The sequence below is a fragment of the Lathamus discolor genome, chromosome 3 (genome assembly GCF_037157495.1).
Source record: "Lathamus discolor isolate bLatDis1 chromosome 3, bLatDis1.hap1, whole genome shotgun sequence".
Classification (NCBI taxonomy): domain Eukaryota; kingdom Metazoa; phylum Chordata; class Aves; order Psittaciformes; family Psittacidae; genus Lathamus; species Lathamus discolor.
The window spans coordinates 147,197,984-147,218,647 of NC_088886.1; the positions used below are offsets into that span (position 1 = coordinate 147,197,984).

The following is a 20,664-nucleotide window of genomic DNA, read 5'->3' on the forward strand; positions in this document are numbered from 1 at the left end:
TTTTGCATCTGACTTAAAAGTCAACTGGTTTCTGAAAAGAGGCCTCAGCAAGGCAAGAGACAAGCTGTTAGTAACTGAAAGTGCAACCGCAGAGTTACCAGTGAGCGAGCACATTACACACCTCTTGAATCAGAAGATGTAAGCGCACTTCGTTCATGCTTGGAGATAGCTTTTTTCCTGGCATGCACTGATTTAGTTGTTGCAATCCCATAGAGAGCGCAGCTGTCAAAATGCATGCAACAAACAGTGTATTAGGCATTATTAATGTTCCTACTTCACTGAGCTTGATTGGAACCACACGGGAAGCATTCTGTGATAGGTCACTCTTCCAGGTGGACCCCTCCTTAAGTGTCCTATGGATCTGAACTTCAGTAGTAGACAAGGTGGTATACGTAATAAATCTAGTGTTATAAAAGCTACACTATTTGTCTTGAAATAGCTTTTAATCCTGATTTTTAACAAATTCATGCTTCATTCTACTTATGAAGCACAGAAGTTTCTCAGCCTCAGTTGACCACATCTGTTCTTCTCTGACACACCACAACTAAGAGCAGCGTAAAAAGTTAAACTCAGGACGAGACGTTAATAAAAGAGAACCAGGTAATTTAGGTACTCAAACAAGGAGCAGGGTTAGTGCGAGGATGAACTTTGCAAGCTGGAACATGCCCTCTGCTGGCTGCAGGTCGGGAGCATTTAAGGAGAGGAAAAACTATGTTTGCTGGTATCGTAAGGGCTGGACTTTCACCCTCGTTTCCTGACGTGTGGTAGATAAACAGAAAATCGGGATCTGTGTTTAACAGTTAGGATCGTGTCAATTATTATTTTGGAAAAGTAACATTTATTTGCTGATATAAAGCACTGAAATCATGATTACTTTTATTACCGGAGCAGTTGGCAGCTGGGCACCATACTGAAAACGTGGACCAAGGGGGAGAACACTTAAGAAAACTCAATAAAATACCTTAATAAAATGACTATTTTGAAAGGTAATTGGGACCACTTAGTTTAGGGAAAAGAAAAGGCAGGTTGACTTGGCAACGGTCTTCTAAAGTGTGTAGAGCTGCTGCATGGAGGAACCTCAATGATCACTTCATATTCAGGTAGGACAAAATGAGCCAGGTTCATGTGCAACCAAAAATATGAAGGTTAGAAACCAGGCTTTAAAGATTTCAATAACAAGGATACTGTTCCCTGTAGAAAAATCACTCTAAGGAGCCTATTGAACCAGCTTCGCTAGAGATTAACGCAAACAGCGAGGTTCACCCCTGTGAGGGATGGTGGACATATTCTTACTCTACTTCAGCCTCAAGAAGAGAAGACAGGGTTGAAGCAGCAAACAGGATTTGGAGTCCCATCCAGCCTACACTCTTCTGCTCCTGCGTAGACATCGAGTGAGAATTACAACAGATTCCATAGAATCATAAAGCCACAGACTGGTTTGGGTTGAAGGGACCCTAAAGCTCATCCAGCTCCAACCCCTGCCACGGGCAGGGACACCTTCCACTGGAGCAGCTTGCTCCAAGCCCCTGTGTCCAACCGGGCCTTGAGCACTGCCAGGGATGGGGCAGCCACAGCTTCTCTGGGCACCCTGTGCCAGCGCCTCAGCACCCTCACAGGGGAGAACTTCCTAATACCCATTCTAAACCTCCCCTCTGTCAGCAATTCATACAATTTCACTCTCAAGCTTTTTGCCACAGATGCAGTACACTGACCTTAAAATATTATTTCTTTTTCATACTCCACAACACTCCATTGATGCTTCTTGGACAATGACAATCAGATGTCACCGACAAAGGGAAATGAATGAAAACTGACACATTTATTTTAAAGCCTGCAGCAGACTAAACTGTAAATAAACCCTGCTTCTTTGTGCAGCACAGAGGTTGCAGACTGACTGTCCCTGCGGAGCTCTCTTCTCGCTACTTAATGGACTTTCCAACACTTTCTTTTGTCCTGATAGCAATCTCTCAGCAGGACTTTTGGCAGACACATGTATTATGTGTCAAAACCCAAGTGGAAATAACTGATGGGAAGCACAAAAATCTGATGGGAATACTTATAATAAGGAAATGAATAAACATCAAAATATTAACACATAACCATGACGAGATGCAGGCAGAAAGCTTCCAAGCTGTTCCTTGTCTAAGATGATCAGTAAGAGTCACTGTTTTAATATTGTTTCATATTAATATAGATAGCATTAACATATGCTATACTTAGGCTTATACACTAATTCAATCTATTTACATTCCTACTTATTTTAATACTGTTCACAACTAAAGCTTTCAAGATGAGCTTTAAATATGCTATAAAATGCACATAGCAGATTAATTTATAAATACTATTTTATGCATTTATATTGTTGCGTTTAGCAAGTGCTTGTATACTTGGTGACTTATTAACCATGTTTTCCAAAAACACTACTATAAAATGAGCTTATTATAACCCTCCTATCTGTTATACTCATTTTGTTAGCAGCTATGGCTAACACACATGGTTAACACCACGTATAAATGGTGTTATTTATACAATTTGTTTTCCACAGTGCATTTTTATTTCCCCAGTGAGACTAATATCTCCCTCATAACTAAAGGCAAATCACATGGCTCCTTACCTGTTAATGCAGCCACCTTTGGTTTCTCTCCATCATGCTGGGTTATCACCAACCCTTCCTCAGTGTTCCCTCTGCAGCACCTTCCTCAGCCAATGCTCCAGCATGACCGAGGAACACAGCTCACCACCCTGGCCTCCCAAGGAAAGCCACGGAGTCAGGGCTTGGAAATGCTCCATCACTTCGACTAGCTTAGGAAAACAAATCATTTGGCAAGTGGAAACATAATCTGTCTTTCTTTATGCTCAGTAGGTGAGATCATATGCAAGAGGTTCTGAAGGTGCAGTTTTCTAAATATATTGGGTACAATATGTGGCTACAATGCTGCTGGAAACACTGATGATGTCCCTGAAATGTGGTGATGATTTCTGCCCTAAATATTATCTACACCCTTCCAAATGCAGACTCCTTCTGTAGCAGGACTGGGACAGAATGAGCAAAAAGAACTATTAAGCTTGGGGGGGATGCTGGAGATAGAAAGATTGAGGAGGAGAGCACATAATACATGCTTAAAGGATTATATGGGATTAACAGAATGAGAGGGAATTCAGAACAATCACCTGACAGAAACAGGAGAGAGACTTTTTACAAGGGCCTGTAGGGACAGGCCAAGGGGAATGGTTTGAACCTGCCCGAGGGGAGACTGAGCTGAGCTCTTAGGCAGAAGCTCTTCCCTGTGAGGGTGCTGAGGCGCTGGCACAGGGTGCCCAGAGAAGCTGTGGCTGCCCCATCCCTGACAGTGCTCAAGGCCAGGTTGGATGGGGTTTGGTCCTTTCCAACCCAAACCATTCCAGGATTCTATAATACTAACGGAGCTTCAAAAAGATTGCTGGATGTAGACTCCAAAGGATCAATGAGACAGAGTCTCACCAAAATTCTGACCCATGGTAGCACTGGGCTTCAATAAAAATCTCATTCAGGAAGCCAGAATTAGCTGGAATCCTGCCTCATTCATTGAGAACGAATCAGTGTTTTTATCTCTGTACACATAAATCCAGATTTCTGTGGTGTTTGTTTGGCTCCTTATTTCAGTGAAAGGGTTATTTCCAACCAACTAGAAATGGTACAGCCTAACTAAAATAAACAGCTAGTCCTATCTAGTCTCCATTTGCAAGAAGCTGCAAAGTAATACAGAAGCCGCACTCAGAGCTATTACTTTGAATAATTCACAGAGACTAGAAATAACTTTATTTTCTATACTTGCAAGTCAAACAGGGCCGCCGAAAAGCAATTACAAACTCAACATGCGGGTTCTTTCGCATTTACTGAAACGTGTTGATGCTGGAAATGAGAAAGCTCCCCATTTATTTCCAGTTAAAACAAAGAATGGTATTTTTAGCCCTGGTCACAGCTCTGCATTTTCTTACCACTGTTTCATGCTCATTTATCAACAGATGATAGAACAAGGCAATCTTACTTTAGGGATTAACTCTCACAAACTAAGTACACAAAAAACCCCCTCTTATAAAATAGTTTTGTACTAAATTAAATATCTCTACGTTCAGTAATTCTCGATGACAATATCTTATTAAATAAATTTGTAATAGTGGTGAATTTTTAGCTCCACTGAAGTCAGTGGCAAAGTTTACAGAACTTCATCCTTGGACTCCATTCCACTTCTAAAGCAGAGGTATCAGTCCTGAGAAAATACTGCACTGATTTCCTTCTGAAATAACACTAAAGAAGTGTGTCAGATCTCACCTTAATACATCAGATGAACTCAACTGAATTTTTACATATATATATGTGTATATATATATATATATATATATATATATATATATACACACACACACAGATATATACCTATTTGAGTTCAGGAAGAGTCCCAAGCCCAGCATGACATGGTGCTGCAGTTCCAGTGGAGGTCAGAAAGCAAAAGCACCACATTTCAGAATTCACAGGAAATGGTCATTTACCTTTAGTGGTCACACTAACAACAACCTTATGCTGTAATCACCTTTCAATCTTATGTCACTTTTCATTAACTGCAGTCATTAAAAGCTCCCCAAGAGAAACAGCATCAGACAGCAGTCTAACACATATCTAGAAGGCGTATCAGTAGCAAATAGTGGGCACAAAAAAATGGAGCTCTTCAAGGACTCTCAGTGGTGACATTAAGTCTGCTCCCATGCTATTTAACAGAAACTTTAACTTCTCTAGGAGCACAGAGAGGCCATCATGAAACAGTAATCTTCATAACTGATAATCTTCAGCATTTTGCAAGTCTGTGCCCATTAACTGATTTTATATCATACAAAAAGGTTTTCTCATTTATTTTGGTTTTAGGCCATATGGGCATCACTGCTTTTCAACATATTGTGTAGACAGAAAACATTAGACTAGTTGACATTTCACTGAGTGGCAAGAGTATCTTCTCCAAAGAAATTAACTCTTTATACTAATGTTCATAGTAGTATTTAATGGTTTCCCCGTGGCAACAGGTTTAGATAAGACATGGACAAGTTACATGGTACAGCATACAGAAACTTCTTGGTACCAGGAAAAGATTAACACATACCAGCTATAGTGCTGACAGAATGAAACAATTTTGTTGCAGGCTGGGAGTAGATCAATACACTACATCCCAATTAATAAAACAAAATGACTTTTTTATATCACTGCTGAAGCTGTACTCTGTTATCAATGCTATTAGAATGATCAAAAAGATATGGAAAATAAGTTAAATCTGTGATGCACTTGAATCACCTGTTCCACATACAAATCAATGATTAATAATATTGGCCAAATGCTTAAAATTAAATCAAACCCATGAATGATAGATGTAACCTTCGGAGGGTAAAGTGGAATTTGGTATCTTTCTGGAGTAAACCATCTACACATGTATTCTTGAATAGGAATCTTTTTTCTAGAGTTAACAGGAAACTTCAAGTTGATTCAAGGTAAATACTAGCTTCTGTTATCCATGAAGATAAGAAACACAAATGCATTGGGATTGTTACAAGGTTGTAATACATTACTGAATTATACAAGTGTTATTTCCCCAAATGCCTATATGACTTGACAGGCACGCAGACTACTAATGACAACATTCAGGTATCAGTTAATAAAGTGCTTTTATAAAGCATCACAACTTCCTGTGTTTCCAACAGAAGTATTTAATACAATGGTATTAAGATGTTAACATACAAGATGCTAACCTGGGAGCTGCTGCACCATAAACAAAACAGTAAAAAATGCAGGAATATGATATTTAAGTCTTCCCATGCAATTCAGAAGAAAAAACAATTGCAACAAACCCCATCAGTGGTACCTCATGTCTGGTGTTTTTAGCATAGCTCTGAAATCTGCACCGAAGAGCTGCAGGATAAACCTTCCAAGCTCTATTTCACATTAGTGGAAATTTTGATACTACAATATCCACTCTTTTTAGACAAAGGATAAGGCTTATACCAAAAACCCACTGTGCCTCTTGGCTGCATATCTTTGGTATATTTATAGTGCAACTATTCTGTTTCATCTCTAAAGGGGAAAGTTTTCCAAAGCACTGCATCCCCTGCCACTAAGAATCCACTGTGAACTCCTACATTCAGTAGGACCTCAGACACTAACCTACTGCTTCAAACAAATGAAGAACGTGCAGTGAAAATAATTTCTTCCTGTTTTTAAATATACTATTGAAATAGAAACCAAACCATGCCAGATTTCACGTTAGAAAGTCACAGCACGTTCCAATTCTCTTTGCAACAGTCTAGGAGCATACGAATGCGAGCATAAATTTCATGGCAATTTTTAATGACAGATATCCAAGGTGGTATTTGAAACCAGTTATAATTTAATTATTGTTAATGTAGATTTAGTCAACCTTTGTCTCTACCAAAAAAAAAAAAAGACACCTGTTTTTCATTTTGCTTAGACACTTAGAATTATCCAAAATGCATAGAAAGGCTAGAGCTACTTCATTAAAATATATTGCAAGCATGTTTTTCTAACCTTATATTGCTAAAGCCTTGATGTACTGTAAATTTTATTGGAATTGGCCTTAAAACACAGTACCATGTATTCACACAAGCCTAGATATATACCTGTAGTTCATACTGCTATTTGAGGAGGCATACCAACACACAACTATAGAACATATCACCCAGTGGCAGTGCAATAAAATGAGGCTCCGTCAAAATGCCTTTTCACCATTTCTCAACTTCTAAACAACAACATTCTTTCTGAACAGGTCTGTCCGACCAGACTTGCATACTGCTGGACACTGGCTTCATCACTTGGTCCCTTTCGTCTTTTCTTATACACACTGTAAGGCATGACGGTTCTCTTGTGGAGTACTCTCACCCTGCCCAGTTCCTTGATCCGACCTTCATCAACTGCGAAGAGAAGCAGAGAACATAAAAATTAGTTAAGTAGATTGTCCCTCTGATCTTAATGTATGCAACTACAATAGGCATAATGACAGCTGTATGAAGTAATAAAACTAATCTGCGGATGAACAGCAGATAAAAGCAGATGTGCTCTAAGGAGCAGTCTTCTTGAATCGTTGTTGGAAACAGAACCTAGCTTGTGAAGTAACTGTATTTGTGTTGTGTGAAAAGATAAATCACGCACCACACATTTCTAATGGTGGTATTTCTGAACATGCCTCCACTCCCATATTTTAAAATTCACATTCATTTAATGCTCGTGGGAGCCCACTGACAGAAGTGAAACTTTATAGAATCATAGACTCATAGAATAGTTAGGGTTGGAAAGGACCTCAAGATCATCCAGTTCCAACCCCCCTGCCATGGCCAGGGACACCTCACACTAAACCATCCCACACAAGGCTTCATCCAACCTGGCCTTGAACGCTGCCAGGGATGGAGCACTCACAACCTCCTTGGGCAGCCCATTCCAGTGCCTCACCACCCTAACAGGAAAGAATTTCCTCCTTAGATCCAATCTAAACTTCCCCTGTTGAAGTTTTAACCCATTACCCCTTGTCCTGTCACTACAGTCCCTGACAAAGACTCCCTCCCCAGCATCCCTATAGGCCCCCTTCAGGTACTGGAAGGCTGCTCTGAGGTCTCCACGCAGCCTTCTCTTCTCCAGGCTGAACAGCCCCAACTTCCTCAGCCTGTCTTCATACGGGAGCTGCTCCAGTCCCTGATCATCCTCGTGGCCTCCTCTGGACTTGTTCCAGCAGTTCCATGTCCTTTTTATGTTGAGGACACCAGAACTGCACACAATGCTCCAGGTGAGGTCTCACAAGAGCAGAGCAGAGGGGCAGGATCACCTCCTTCGCCCTGCTGGTCACGCTCCTTTGGATGCAGCCCAGGATACGGTTGGCTTTCTGGGCTGCGAGCGCACACTGCAGCCGGCTCATGTTCATTTGCTCATCGACCAGCACCCCCAAGTCCTTCTCTGCATGGCCGCTCTGAATCTCTTCTTTGCCCAGTCTGTAGCTGTGCCTGGGATTGCTCCGACCCAGGTGTAGGACCTTGCACTTGTCATGGTTGAACCCATAAGGTTGGCATCAGCCCACCTCACAAGCGTGTCAAGGTCCCTCTGGATGGCATCCCTTCCCTCCAGCGTATCAACCGGTCCACACAGCTTGGTGTCATCGGCAAACTTGCTGAGGGCACACTCAATCCCACTGTCCATGTCAGCGATGAAGATGAACTTATCTGAGAAAATGCTTTCAAACACAACCGACCAGAAGCAACTCACTGTTGTTGCCTATTGCACTTAATGACTAAAACCTCTTTCAATATCTACCAGCACAGAGTGCTTCCTTGCCCCAGTTGTGAAAAGTGTATTAAGTCCAGCAAGGAGCCTCCATGCTGTTGTCTGTAGGTAAGCATCAGGCAATAAACTACCTTCCCATGTAAAACTCCCTGGCCTTCCAACCCCATCTTTTTTTCATAATTTATACAGGTTTATGTCCTCCTGTAGTAGAATGAAGTTAAGCACATGCCCTTACTTCAAGTCTGACCCCCAACAGAGTTAGTGCAAGGACTAGCTGGATGAACACAACATAATTCCTCAAGCTTTCAAAAGATATACACACACCACAGTTGAATCTCATTAACCTCATCTACAGACCCCTTGTGACTTAATTTAACCAGAATCATACACATAAGAGCATCGTTGAGCAAGTTAAAACTTCCTTGTTTTTATGAACCCAATCAATGCTACTACTGCTGAATAATAATGTTATATTGCTGCTGCGTGTCAGAAGAATTGGCTCTAAAGTGCTAGAAAGCTCTTTAAAGAAAGCAAGAGAACATGCTACACACCTGAGGCCATTGCAGGGAAAATTAATACAATCATTACAGAACACTGGTAAAAAAGCCCCTTAGACTTTCCTGAACTTCAGGTTTAAAAAGCTGGCAATGTGAGAGTCAACTTGAACACAGAGTCTGAAATACAAGTTTGAGAATGGAACCATACAAATTCAGACACTAACAGAGAAGAGACGCTTACTAGAACATCAGCATTTAGGGGCATAAACTATACAAAGACCCAACCTTATTTTGGCATTGTTGTGGTTTAACCCCAATGAGTATCTCAGCCCCACACAGTTCCTCACTCCTTCTCTCCTGGAGGGATGAGAGACAGAACTGGAAGGGTGAAGGCAAGAAAACTCGTGGGTTGAGATAAAGACAGTTTAACAGGTAGAGCAAAAGCTGTGCACACAAGCAAAACAAGAAATCCATTCATCATTTCCCATTCAATCTCCTTCAGCCATAACCAGAACAGCAGGGCTCCATCTTGCCTACAAACACCATCACTCCCAACGTCCTCCCCTCCCTCCTTCTTCCCCCAGCTTTATATACTGAGCATGACTCCATATTATCTGCAATAGTCCTTTGGTCAGTTGGGGTCAGCTGTCCCTGCTATGTCCCCCCAACTTCTTGTGCCTCCTCACTGGTGGGGTGGGTTGAGGAGCAAAGTCCTTGACCCTGCACAGGCACTGCTCAGTGATACCACCAAAACATCCCAGTGTGATCAACACCATTTCCAACCCAAATCCAACCATAGCCTCCTACTAGCTACTGTGAAGTAAATTAACTCTACCCTAGCACAAACCAGCACAGGCATCAGGACATTATTCTGACTGAAGAGCCAGGACAGGTAAGTATAACTGTTTAGCTTTAAGTACTGCATCAGTTTGCCCCAAATTAAAATACTGGTTACGTTCATATACTTTCTGCTTTTAGATTAGAACATTTAAAGATCCTTGAACAGGATCTCAGTGGTATCTACTCTACACTGTTCCTTGCTTACAACACAGACACTGAAGCCGCGTGCTGGTCATCAGTTGACTCAAAATCAAGCCAACTGCCACGGAAAAACAGGTAACTCAAATAGCTACTTCATGGGCAAAGACAGGTTTTATTTGTAAGAGAATAAATAGAGGTAGAACTTTCTGAGCACGTTTCACAAATGGCAGTTATCCAATGTGCAAAGGATGTGTGACATGAGCTCTGGGAAGCAGAGCGGTCACCAAGTTCTCTCTTCTTTTTGTTTTACATAGCTGCTCACTAGACTTGCCACAGGTAAACTAAATAACTTGTCTGTAAGAAGCTGAAGAATTCTGTAAGACAAATCTCTACTCAAAAGTAGCCTGAACTATGGAAAAGCTTAATACTCCCTTTTGGGCCTTCTTTATGCTTTAATGAAGACAGAAGAGGTCAAGAAACTCTTTTCTTTCCAGGACATTCTTAAGAACCTGCCCCTATTCATCCACAGAAATGGCTTATCAGCGTTCTCCTGCTGATTGCTTGAATTTAGTATGTGCAAGTTAACGAAGCCTGCTTTGCAAAGTTTAGAATGACTTCATTACTTTTATCTGTGTTTTGATTCCTAACATGAAAGCAACACGTATTTCTTAAGACTTAACTAGGAAAACGTGGTTTGAAGGAAGAAAATCTGACCAGTACTTGCTAAGATTGCATTCTCCCCTAATTATTGTTGGCAATTGCTTTAGATAAACACCAAGTCAAAATCGCTTTATGGCTTTCTTTCCCTCTTTGAAATCCATTAGGTTTTTGATGTGTGGCCAACACCTTTCTGATATCCCAATAGGTTGGTTTTACTACCAGCCCTCCTGCCACTTCTATTAGAACCTCCTCCTCTCTGAAAGTTCACCAAGGGAAAATTTGCAAGTTTAGCTTCTGGAGGTGACACAAGTGTAAAGTTATTTTAACTTCTTAAATTGGAACGTTTATATTTACTGCACCTCTAGGCTGAATATAAGATTGTGTCCTGAAATGGATTTACGCCAAGCCCAGCCTTCAGGGTCTCATGCCAAAAGCACTTTCAAAGCTGCTCACTACTCACTGTTTGATACTCATTGCTTTCAAATAGTACTGAAGCTTGATACTCTGGATGAGTTCATCTTTTGGCTTGTAACGTTCCTGGCATCAGATTCAACTTCTTAAAGTAACTAAAGCTACTGTAACTTTGGTTTCACTATAGCCTTACTGGCTCAACTGAACTCTATTGTTGCTCGGCATTTATACTCTTACTCTACTTTTACTCATGACATCAAGTGCAGTCAGTGAATTGCCCTCCTTGCACTCAAGGCCCATGCTGGCTCTACAGCCATATGGAACTGTTGCTTTGACCTAGGGTTCCATCAAATTTGTTTAAGCACCATAGCCAAGTGTTTTCTGGGGAGAAGTAAGGCTTGCCAAACCGTGCTGTAGATCAGTCCTCTCCTGGACAGGTTTGTGGCACAGGTTTCTAACACAACCCTCAGGCAGGAAGGAGAAGGCTCTCCCAGAGCAGTCAAGAAAATACCAATATATTGACAAAATCACTGTAATACAAATACTTCAGACATGGTTTAAGCTTAATACAGTAAGTTCTGTGCATAAACTACATATATAAAAGACTTAGCAATGAGTTTGTCATCAGGAAATGTTGAAAGCCAGATATGCTTGGTCTTACAAACTTACATTTGATGGACTATGCTTATATTTGGTTTACACATTAAGGTTGATTCCAGATTCTGCAAATAAGCTTTGAAAGGCAGAAGAATAACAGTCCAAGTGTCTACAAAGACATTTTTCCATTGACTCCCCCTAAAATAAAAACTTTAATGATAAAAATAACCTTCGGTAAAAGTACTTAAACATATACAATTTAAACTCCATCTGAAAAAGAAACCTGTTACTGCAATGTAAAGTGTCAGTAAAATAATCTCGGGTACATCGTTAAGCTTTTAGAGCAGGCAAATAGGAACTTGTGTCACCCTAACAACACATCCACGAGTTGAAATTCAGCCACCTTTCAATTGCTACTGCTCTGGAGGCAACACTGTATGAATTCAGGAATGTATTCCCTTTACTCATGATTTAAACCTGAACAGAATAGATTTAAGAGAATCTAATGGGAAATAAAAGCAGACTGGGCTCCAGCACTGTTTAAAGAGAGAAGTTACCCTCCCAAAAATAAAACTTCAAATATCTGCTCCTGCTACGTGGCACAGGATAAAATTTGCTTTATATTTAAGAAGATGCCAACTGAATTCTAACAGGCGTTCTCTGCGTGACTGATGCTGGGATACAGGAGGAATCCCAATTCAAAGTAAGATCATATGCCATATTAAAGAGAATTACTTGCTCAAAACAAGAAAAACAGTTCTATCAATAAGAATTATTTCCATGCTTTTAATAAGGAAATTTCAGTCAGTGATTTCCATTTCTGGAAAGACCCAGACTCATCAGGTAGTGGAACAATCGTGAAATAATAGGGCAGCTTTAATCATTACTGAATGTAGTGTTGTTACCATCAAAAAGCCAAAACCCCCTTATTTTTACCTTCTCACGCTTTCTCGTTTTATACATCCTGAGTCTCCCACTGGCCTCTGCTTCACCTCACAAACAGTTGGTGCATTGATACAACCTTCAAAAAGATAAAATCCTAGAATCCCAGACTGGCTTGGATTGAAGGGACCTTAAGAGCTCATCCAGCTCCAGCCCCTGCCACAGGCAGGGACCCCTTCCACTGAAGCAGCTTGATCCAAGCCCCTGTGTCCAACCTGGCCTTGAGCACTGCCAGGGATGGGGCAGCCACAGCTTCTCTGGGCACCCTGTGCCAGCACCTCAGCACCCTCACAGGGAAGAGCTTCTGCCTTGTATCTAATCTAACATCATAGGTTTGAAGACTAAATTCCTTTTTCAAGTTCATAACTGTCGGATGCAGGACTTCGCGTTTTGTGCAGATTATCCTCTCATGGAGCTGTTGATTAATTGTAGCCTACAGAAGAGACACTGACACTTGGCATACAAAACATCAAATGTTTTACCCTTTAATTCATGTACCTCTATCAATGTAGTTTGGATGGTAGATACATTTTAGGAAACTGAGCAACTGCAGATGCCAACTGCCTCTCTTCAGAGCCATATCACCCCGTTAGTCTCAAAGCTAACAATACAGCTGTATTCTTGTTGAATAAATTAACTGTCACCTCATTCTATTCTCCCCTATACTCCTAAACCAGAAAACTGTTTATACAGCAGTCAGCTATTGAAATTTTAATATAGGAGAGATTTCATATGTAATTCAGCCTTGCCACCCTGATCCCATAAAAAACTTGCAAAGAGGTGTTAAAATCCTTTGTTCCCTCTCCCCATATCACTATTAAATCCAATTCTACATGAAGGATTCATTTTCTGAAACAGCAAAGCATAGAGATACATTACTAAGTATGGGTAAAAAACAAAGTAAGAAATAGAAGCCATCTAAAGACTCTCTACATGATGCTGTGCTGTCAGCAGATAGATTCAGGTTTGATTATTTGGAAACAGCTCCACGCACACACCTTTGCAAGGGCACAGGCAACATTGCTGAGTGACACCGAGCAATAAGCTAAAAGTAACAACAGTGGTCTTCAAAGGCAGCCTCATCCAGCAATCAGCCCCAGAAGTGCTTTTGTACTCAAGGGACAAGGGGGAATGTGAAGAGCAGGAAGTCTGACATGCTCCTGTACAACTCCGGTTTTATTTCTCTGCACAACCCACTCACTTCCCCCAAATCTGCAAGCTCCCTCCCGAAACCAAAACATGATTTTCCAATGCTGATATGCATTCCTTTTGAAATACCAGCATAATGGAGGAAAAATTATTACCCCTTTTTGTTTGGAGTAAGAGCAAAATGGGCACTGGTGTGATTTATACAGAAATTCAAACTTTCATGATCTGATTTTTTTGATTAGAGTGTAGGAATTGATTAGTATCTATGAAATTATTTTGGGAAGCAGACAGCCAAATATTCTTTACTCTCCAAGTGCATTAATCTTTATGATTACTACCCAATATAAGCTGAAGTGAAAACCAGTGACATCTGCTCAGAAAGCCGGGTAAGCACATGCAAAGCCGTGCAAGTGAGACTCAGAGAGCAGACAGTGAGCTCTGCAACAGCCCGCTGCAAGTCTACACAGGCTTGGAGCCAACATCGCATTGAAAAAGGTGTGTGATAGCTCAAAGGTTTTCGTAGCAAACTGTTAACTAGACCAGCTTTTCGGTGGTGGTTGATGTGGGTCAAGCTGGTTTTGATCAAAGGACAACCTGCAGCAGCAGTGCTCTGTACCACTCTTCTTCAGAGCCATGCGTGATGGGTGCCAGGTCAATGGTACCTCTTCACTCATCCCCTTTAATATACTCTTCACAAACGTGACAGATTTGTCAGGGGTATAATCTAGAGCTGCAAGCAAGCTGACATCTTTTGTAAAGTACGTTTTTCCACTTACAGGAAAATAAGTGAAGACAAAAAAATAAGTGACAAATTTATTGACTTTCTTATTTTTATAAATAGGAAAAAGGAAAACTGCCAATTTCCTCAAGCCCCACTAGTCACAGGAAATATTTCTTACATTTTCTGTGCAGAATGGGTTCAGAATTAGCAAGAAGCCTTACTGAGGTCTGGTATTTCTAATTCAAAAAAGAAACGTGGTGCTCCTGCTAACCCCTGAAATAACGCTGTTTCTGATTATAAGTTTCAGTTTCCTTAAATGCTACTTAAACCCCGTGGAACAAAGAAAGCATTTGGCCATCTTCACTTTGTGCTTCTGCTCCCACGCTACACAGGGAACATCCACTGCAGGATGAAACAGGGGAAGAAAGAAAGGAAACAGGCAAAGAACCACTCCTAATTCAAAATCTAAAGTATTTAAACCTGTGCCATTAACTGAAACCTGGGCTTCACTCTGGAAGCAGTCTTTGAAGGAAACACCCACCTAAATAACTCACATTATAAATTAGCTTCCATTTTGCTTAAAAATGGAATCTCAGAAAAACTATTGTTATCTCTAAGCATTAAATCTACAGGAAAAAATACAGAGATTAACACTTGACAACGGCTGCATTTACAGACCGACAGCCCAAAAGGGTACGTTGGATTTCGGGTTTGTCTCAAGTCGTCCTTGGTTTTTCATTTGCAATTTTGAAGCTGTTGGACCTGCATGGATTTCAAGATGAACACAGGGTTCACATTTTCCAAACCAAAGACTAACAGGTTTAACATGCAATTTACAAGGAGTCAGAAAGTTTCATGATAACCCAAAGCTTTCAAACTAGGTGTGAAAATGATCAAAGGAGGCACCCATCCTTTGCTGGTTACACCGTGGCCACGTCAACTGGTTTGAGAAACACTACAGCCTTGTGGAATGCTTTTTGAAAGAAAGCTCCAGCTGCTTTACACGACCCTGTCGCAGTCAATGAGCAATGATTTTAAACCAAAAACTTTAAAAGGAAGAAACAAATGGACTTTTCCAATTTTATGACTGAACTATAGGCAATATTAATGACTGGAAACAGAAGATTTCCACCTCAGTCACAAGTCTAACGTATTTGACCTCTCAATTTAAGCTCGTTTCTCACTCAATTTGAAGCACTATTTCTTCGTGCTCAACAGCAAAGCATAGGAGGAAATCATCCTCAAAAACTAAATGACAGTACACAGTGACGAGATAAGCAATATCCATTCACAGTAATATTTATATACGACAGTGACTTGAAACGTGTTTCTTCTCATACTGCTTCTGTATTACTAGACTCATACATTAAGAACTATTAAAGACCAGTATGCTTCGGGGTATAAATGCTAACTCAAACCAAAATAAGACTACAGTTAAAAAGAAGCATAAACAACAATAACAAAATTCAATGAAAAGGGTTCTTAATGAAATCCAGAAAGCACAAGTCACAAAGGGAGTACAGTAAAACACTCAGGATATTCTCAATCAGCCAAGTCTTTGCAATTCCTCTAACAAGAAAAAAATGGGAACTTCTGCAATCACTGTTTAGAAAGAGAATGTTTCAGAGGGGGGAAAATGCACTTCATCAAAATATTATCAATGATCCTTAAAAGATGAAGACAGAAGAATTAAAGAGTTTTACAAGTATAACTTACAGGGAACTTTTAAACGGGTTAAGACAGGAAGTAGCAGCAAGGCTAAATCCTAAAGACGCTTTCCGAACAAAACTTTTGGGCTTTGTGCCTGAAATCATACAACTGGTTTATGATTTGCAATTCAATCTTGAGAAGCCAGCAGACTAATCACTTGACAAAACGCATTCAAAAGCCACTAGCCCTGCTGTGCCACACGGAAACAATAACTCATTGTGTTTTGACTCTTATTATTCTAGTAGTAAACATGAATAGGGGCCAATGGAAAACATTTCCTGTGAATACAGCAATTCAGAGCAGCTCTCAGTTTCAGCTGGAATTCACAGCAACCAGCAATAGCTTCTGGCTTACCTGTAAATACAGCCCTTGGACTACATTGCCTAACCCACACGTGACTAAAAATCCACATCTGGACGCATATGAAAGGGACACACATAAAACAATAAGTATAAGATTCCCAATGTATTTATGAGGAGCTCCCATATAATGCAATTATTCTAGCCTACCTCAATCAATTATCATGAAATATGGTGACTGAGAAACAGCTACTGAGGGGCTGGACTTAAATGATACTGATATTTCTCCAAGACTTGCTTTTCAGGGATGCACTATGAAAAAAGCCGAGTAGAACCTGGGGAAAATGTCAGTTAAATGAGAATGAACAATTTCCCATCTGAAAAACAGTATCTGGTGCCTCCAAAGCCAAGACACTAATACAGAAACCAAGGAATCTAATGCAGTAGATGGCAGGGTGACAAAGATAACTATTTCACTTTCAGATGCTCTTCCAGAAGACAAAATGAACTAGTCAGTTCTTTTGAAGTTGTATCTCTGTCATTATTCTTGATTACTTCAGATAATACGAGAAATAAGCATGTGAACTGCCAATGAAGAATATTAACTGCATACTCAGGAGGCTTTCAGGTTTGGGTGTTTTGTTTTTCTTGTTTTAAATAGGCTTTTTGCTCATCTAGTTAACTTTCAAATATGCTTTTAGTTTAAATGCACAATGCAGCTCTGCGGACCTCAACACAAGAGGGACGTTGAGCTGCCAGAGCAAGTCCAGAGGAGATCATGGAGGTGGCGCGATGGCTTCAGTAGCTCTGCTCTGGAGCCAGGCTGAGGGAGCTGGGCTGGGGCAGCCTGGAGAAGAGAAGGCTCCTGAAGGGGAGACCTGAGAGCAGCTCCAGTGCCTGAAGGGACTGCAGGAAACCTGGAGAGGGGCTTGGGACAAGGGACGTAGGGACAGGACAAGGGCATGGCTTGAACCTGCCCGAGGGGAGACTGAGATGAGCTCTTAGGCAGAAGCTCTTCCCTGTGAGGGTGCTGAGGCGCTGGCACAGGGTGCCCAGGGAAGCTGTGGCTGCCCCATCCCTGGCAGTGCTCAAGGCCAGGTTGGACACAGGGGCTTGGAGCAAGCTGCTTCAGTGGAAGGGGTCCCTGCCCGTGGCAGGGGTTGGAACTGGATGAGCTTTATGGTCCCTTCCAACATAAACTGTTCTATGATTCCATACATGTAAGGACCAGAAGCGGAACTGCAGCAGGTACAGCTCACTTTTAATGTTTGCAAGACAGTAGTCCAGTGCTGTCCTGCAGCCTGTCTCCCTAAACTGGGGGTGATTGCAGCACCCAGGCCATCAGCAGACTGCACAAAGTGGTTCTGCAGATCCAGATTAGCTTGGTCAAAGTTTTACAAGCTCATTCTTGCCCCAATTCATTTTTGCTGGACTCTGCAGGCACTTCTGATTCCTGTGTTCTGGGTAGGTTTATTTTCTCTGGGTCAGCACTGATGAGCCAGACCAAGCTTTATCCTGCATCAGATGCATCTCCCCTGTGGTGCTCAGAACCTTTGTTAGCTGAGTTTTCTGTTTCTCAAAGTATCCATATTATTCAGAATAACACAGGAATGTTCAGTATTTTGAGCTGCTCATTTCTCTTTAGAGATAGAGAAAACCATGGTCAAAAATCCAACAAGCAGTTGGAAACAGCACAAAAAAGGAACGCTAATTCACTCACTATCAGGGAATTAATACTGCACACGTGTCTTTCCAGAGAATTTACTTGTCTCAAGAACATCATCAGAAGTGACTCAGGTACTGTTGGGAGAGACACATTAAACGCGCCATTAAATCAGTGAATTAAATGTTGAGAATATTAAATTAAGGATGTATTTTGAAATAGAAAAGATGAGGGAGGGAAAGCAAGTGCCACACAAACACTTCCAGTAGGGATGAATGAAATACTTCATTCACTTCTTATGAAAAACATGAGTAAATATTTTTCTAGATAAAAGCAGAATGCTTCTCTCATTCCTAACTCTAGTAGAACTTGAAAACTGGTAAGTCCACTGACATCTCAAACAGAACAGCTTATTCCATCTATTTCCTGAGCATATTTTGCGCGTGAAAAAAGGAGAAGCACTACATAAGCTGCATTTTCACGTCAACTATTAACTAAAACACCTTGTCATTCAGTAAGATTTACCCAAGCAGCCAAATCCTGGCCTCCCCTAAAATCAGTGATTTTCTATCTATGAAATGACACAGTCACTCTAAGCTTTGTCACACAAATGGTGACTAACGAGATGCACTGACCTCCTTCCAAGAATGTGAATTTCTGCAACTTCCAATGATTCCAAAGCTGCCATTTATGACATGTAAAAGCATTTCAGACTTTATTTTTCACATCAAATTAATTTTACAGCAGCTAAAATTGCAGGAACAGAGTTATTGCCTCATTTCATATACTTTGGGAGTCCTTTTGCACTGCACAAATGAAAAAAAGCACTTTGTAACTTTAATAGTTACCCTCACCCTCTGGATTATAACCTTGACTCCAGGGAATTAAAGACATTCTCCGTGGATGAGCTAGAAAAATTTATCAAAATCAACAGAATTTCAGCAATTCTGGATGAGCTTTTTTGATTCTATTTTAGAAACATATTTTCAGATACTGATTTTCATCACACTTATGCAGATAAAAAATTTTAGCCATTTTATGTCTTTTTCTGAAGGAAAAACCTAAGGGACTGACCCTGAGCCAGCTGACAGTGAAGGGCACCTAAAGATGACTTCAGGCTTTCATAAGAAAGCTTCCTAGAATTCCATTTTCAACCAGACTTCCAGAGACTTTTAATCCCAGGTTTTAACAACACTTCGAACTAACAGCGAAACACAATAATGAGCCCCCAGCTTGCAATGCCAGGACAACCAATGGAATAAAAGATAATACAAAACTATGAAGGTTATGCTTTAAGGAGTTGCAGCTCCAAAAAATGGGATGGAAAAGGTAAAAAATGTGAAAGACTAAATGAGTTAAATACTATTTGATAAAATATTTGAACTGCGTAGAAGTGAAAATGGCAGAAAGCAGTGAAAGGATCTTCCAAAAAGAAGGGAAAATCAAAGTAATCGTAAAGATTGATAAATGAGGAGGAAGAACCAGAAATACAAGAGTCAAGCTGAGATTTCCAATTGCAAACGTTTCCATGAAATAGGCAAAAAACTGAAGCAATTGGCAGTAGCTTATCGACTAAATAAATCAGATTACAACAATCAATTTGCTGGCTAAATTAATTAAAACATGGAAGCAATTATGTTCCATGTGAGAAGTCGGGATGATGTCACCAGGACAGACAGTAAACATGTTCTGAGGCACCCAGGGCCGTTACAAAAGGTCTGACCCTGGAACAAGTTTGCCATGGTGGCTGGTGGCGTGTGGCTGAGCAAGGCACATGCCTGTGGTGTCACTTCCACAGCTGCTCTGTATCTGCAGCTAATTACAGCTTTTAACTTTTATCGCATTTTGAAATGAAGCCCATATGCTGGTTATCCTCAGCATGGCTCAAATCTGCATGATCTCCCTGCTTATCCTATATTATTTCATTTTTCAGTTCTGTTCTCATGTTTCTAACACCTTCTGCATATGGAAAATGAGTCCTACAAGATTTGGCGCTCCTTGACCTTTCCCACATTCCCCTGAATCTTCACCAACCAATGAGTTCACTTCTGGTCCCGTCACCAAAAAGCACATAATTATTCTTCTAGAGAGGCAATATTCAATATAACTATTGAACACTGATTCAAATGGTGAAGAAGTATCTTCAGCACACGACCATCTCTGCAATGTGAGAAGTATGTCAGGGTATCTTTATTTTCCAAGCAAAGTCCTCAAATAAAATACGCAATTTCAAAATACATCTGTTCATTACACAACTTTTATGACAGTCATTTTGGATTAAAACATACTTCTGGGAATTCTGCAGTCCAAGCCGACTGTTTCATGAACTCCACTAGAAGTAGATCCAGAGACACTGGCACAGGGTACTCAGAGAAGCTGTGGCTGCCCCATCCCTGGCAGTGTTCAAGGCCAGGTTGGACACAGGGGCTTGGAGCAAGCTGCTCTAGTGGAAGGTGTCCCTGTCCATGGCAGAGGGTTGGAACTGGATGAACTTTAAAGGTCCCTTCAACCCAAACCATTCTGTGACTCTATGATTCCAAGTCAGACAGTGGTGCTTCTCGAGGGGCATTGGTTTACTCTGCCACATATATGTCAGAAGCAGATCTCTTTATAGAATCATAGAATCATAGAATAGTTAGGGTTGGAAAGGACCTTAAGATCATCCAGTTCCAACCCCCCTGCCATGGGCAGGGACACCTCACACTAAACCATCCCACACAAGGCTTCAT

General features: G+C 40.9%; 1 protein-coding gene across 3 annotated transcripts in view; it reads right to left on the reverse strand.

The window, feature by feature from the left end:
- Positions 1-3,776: 3,776 nt before the first annotated feature.
- ATE1 (arginyltransferase 1) overlaps positions 3,777-20,664 on the reverse strand; it is an 87,511-nt gene continuing 70,623 nt past the window's right edge. For all 3 annotated transcript variants that reach the window (XM_065672405.1, XM_065672406.1, XM_065672404.1), the window contains one exon: positions 3,777-6,948. In XM_065672405.1, the coding sequence (XP_065528477.1) occupies positions 6,770-6,948 (179 nt within the window). In that variant the 3' untranslated portion in view covers positions 3,777-6,769. The remainder of the gene's footprint in view (positions 6,949-20,664) is intronic.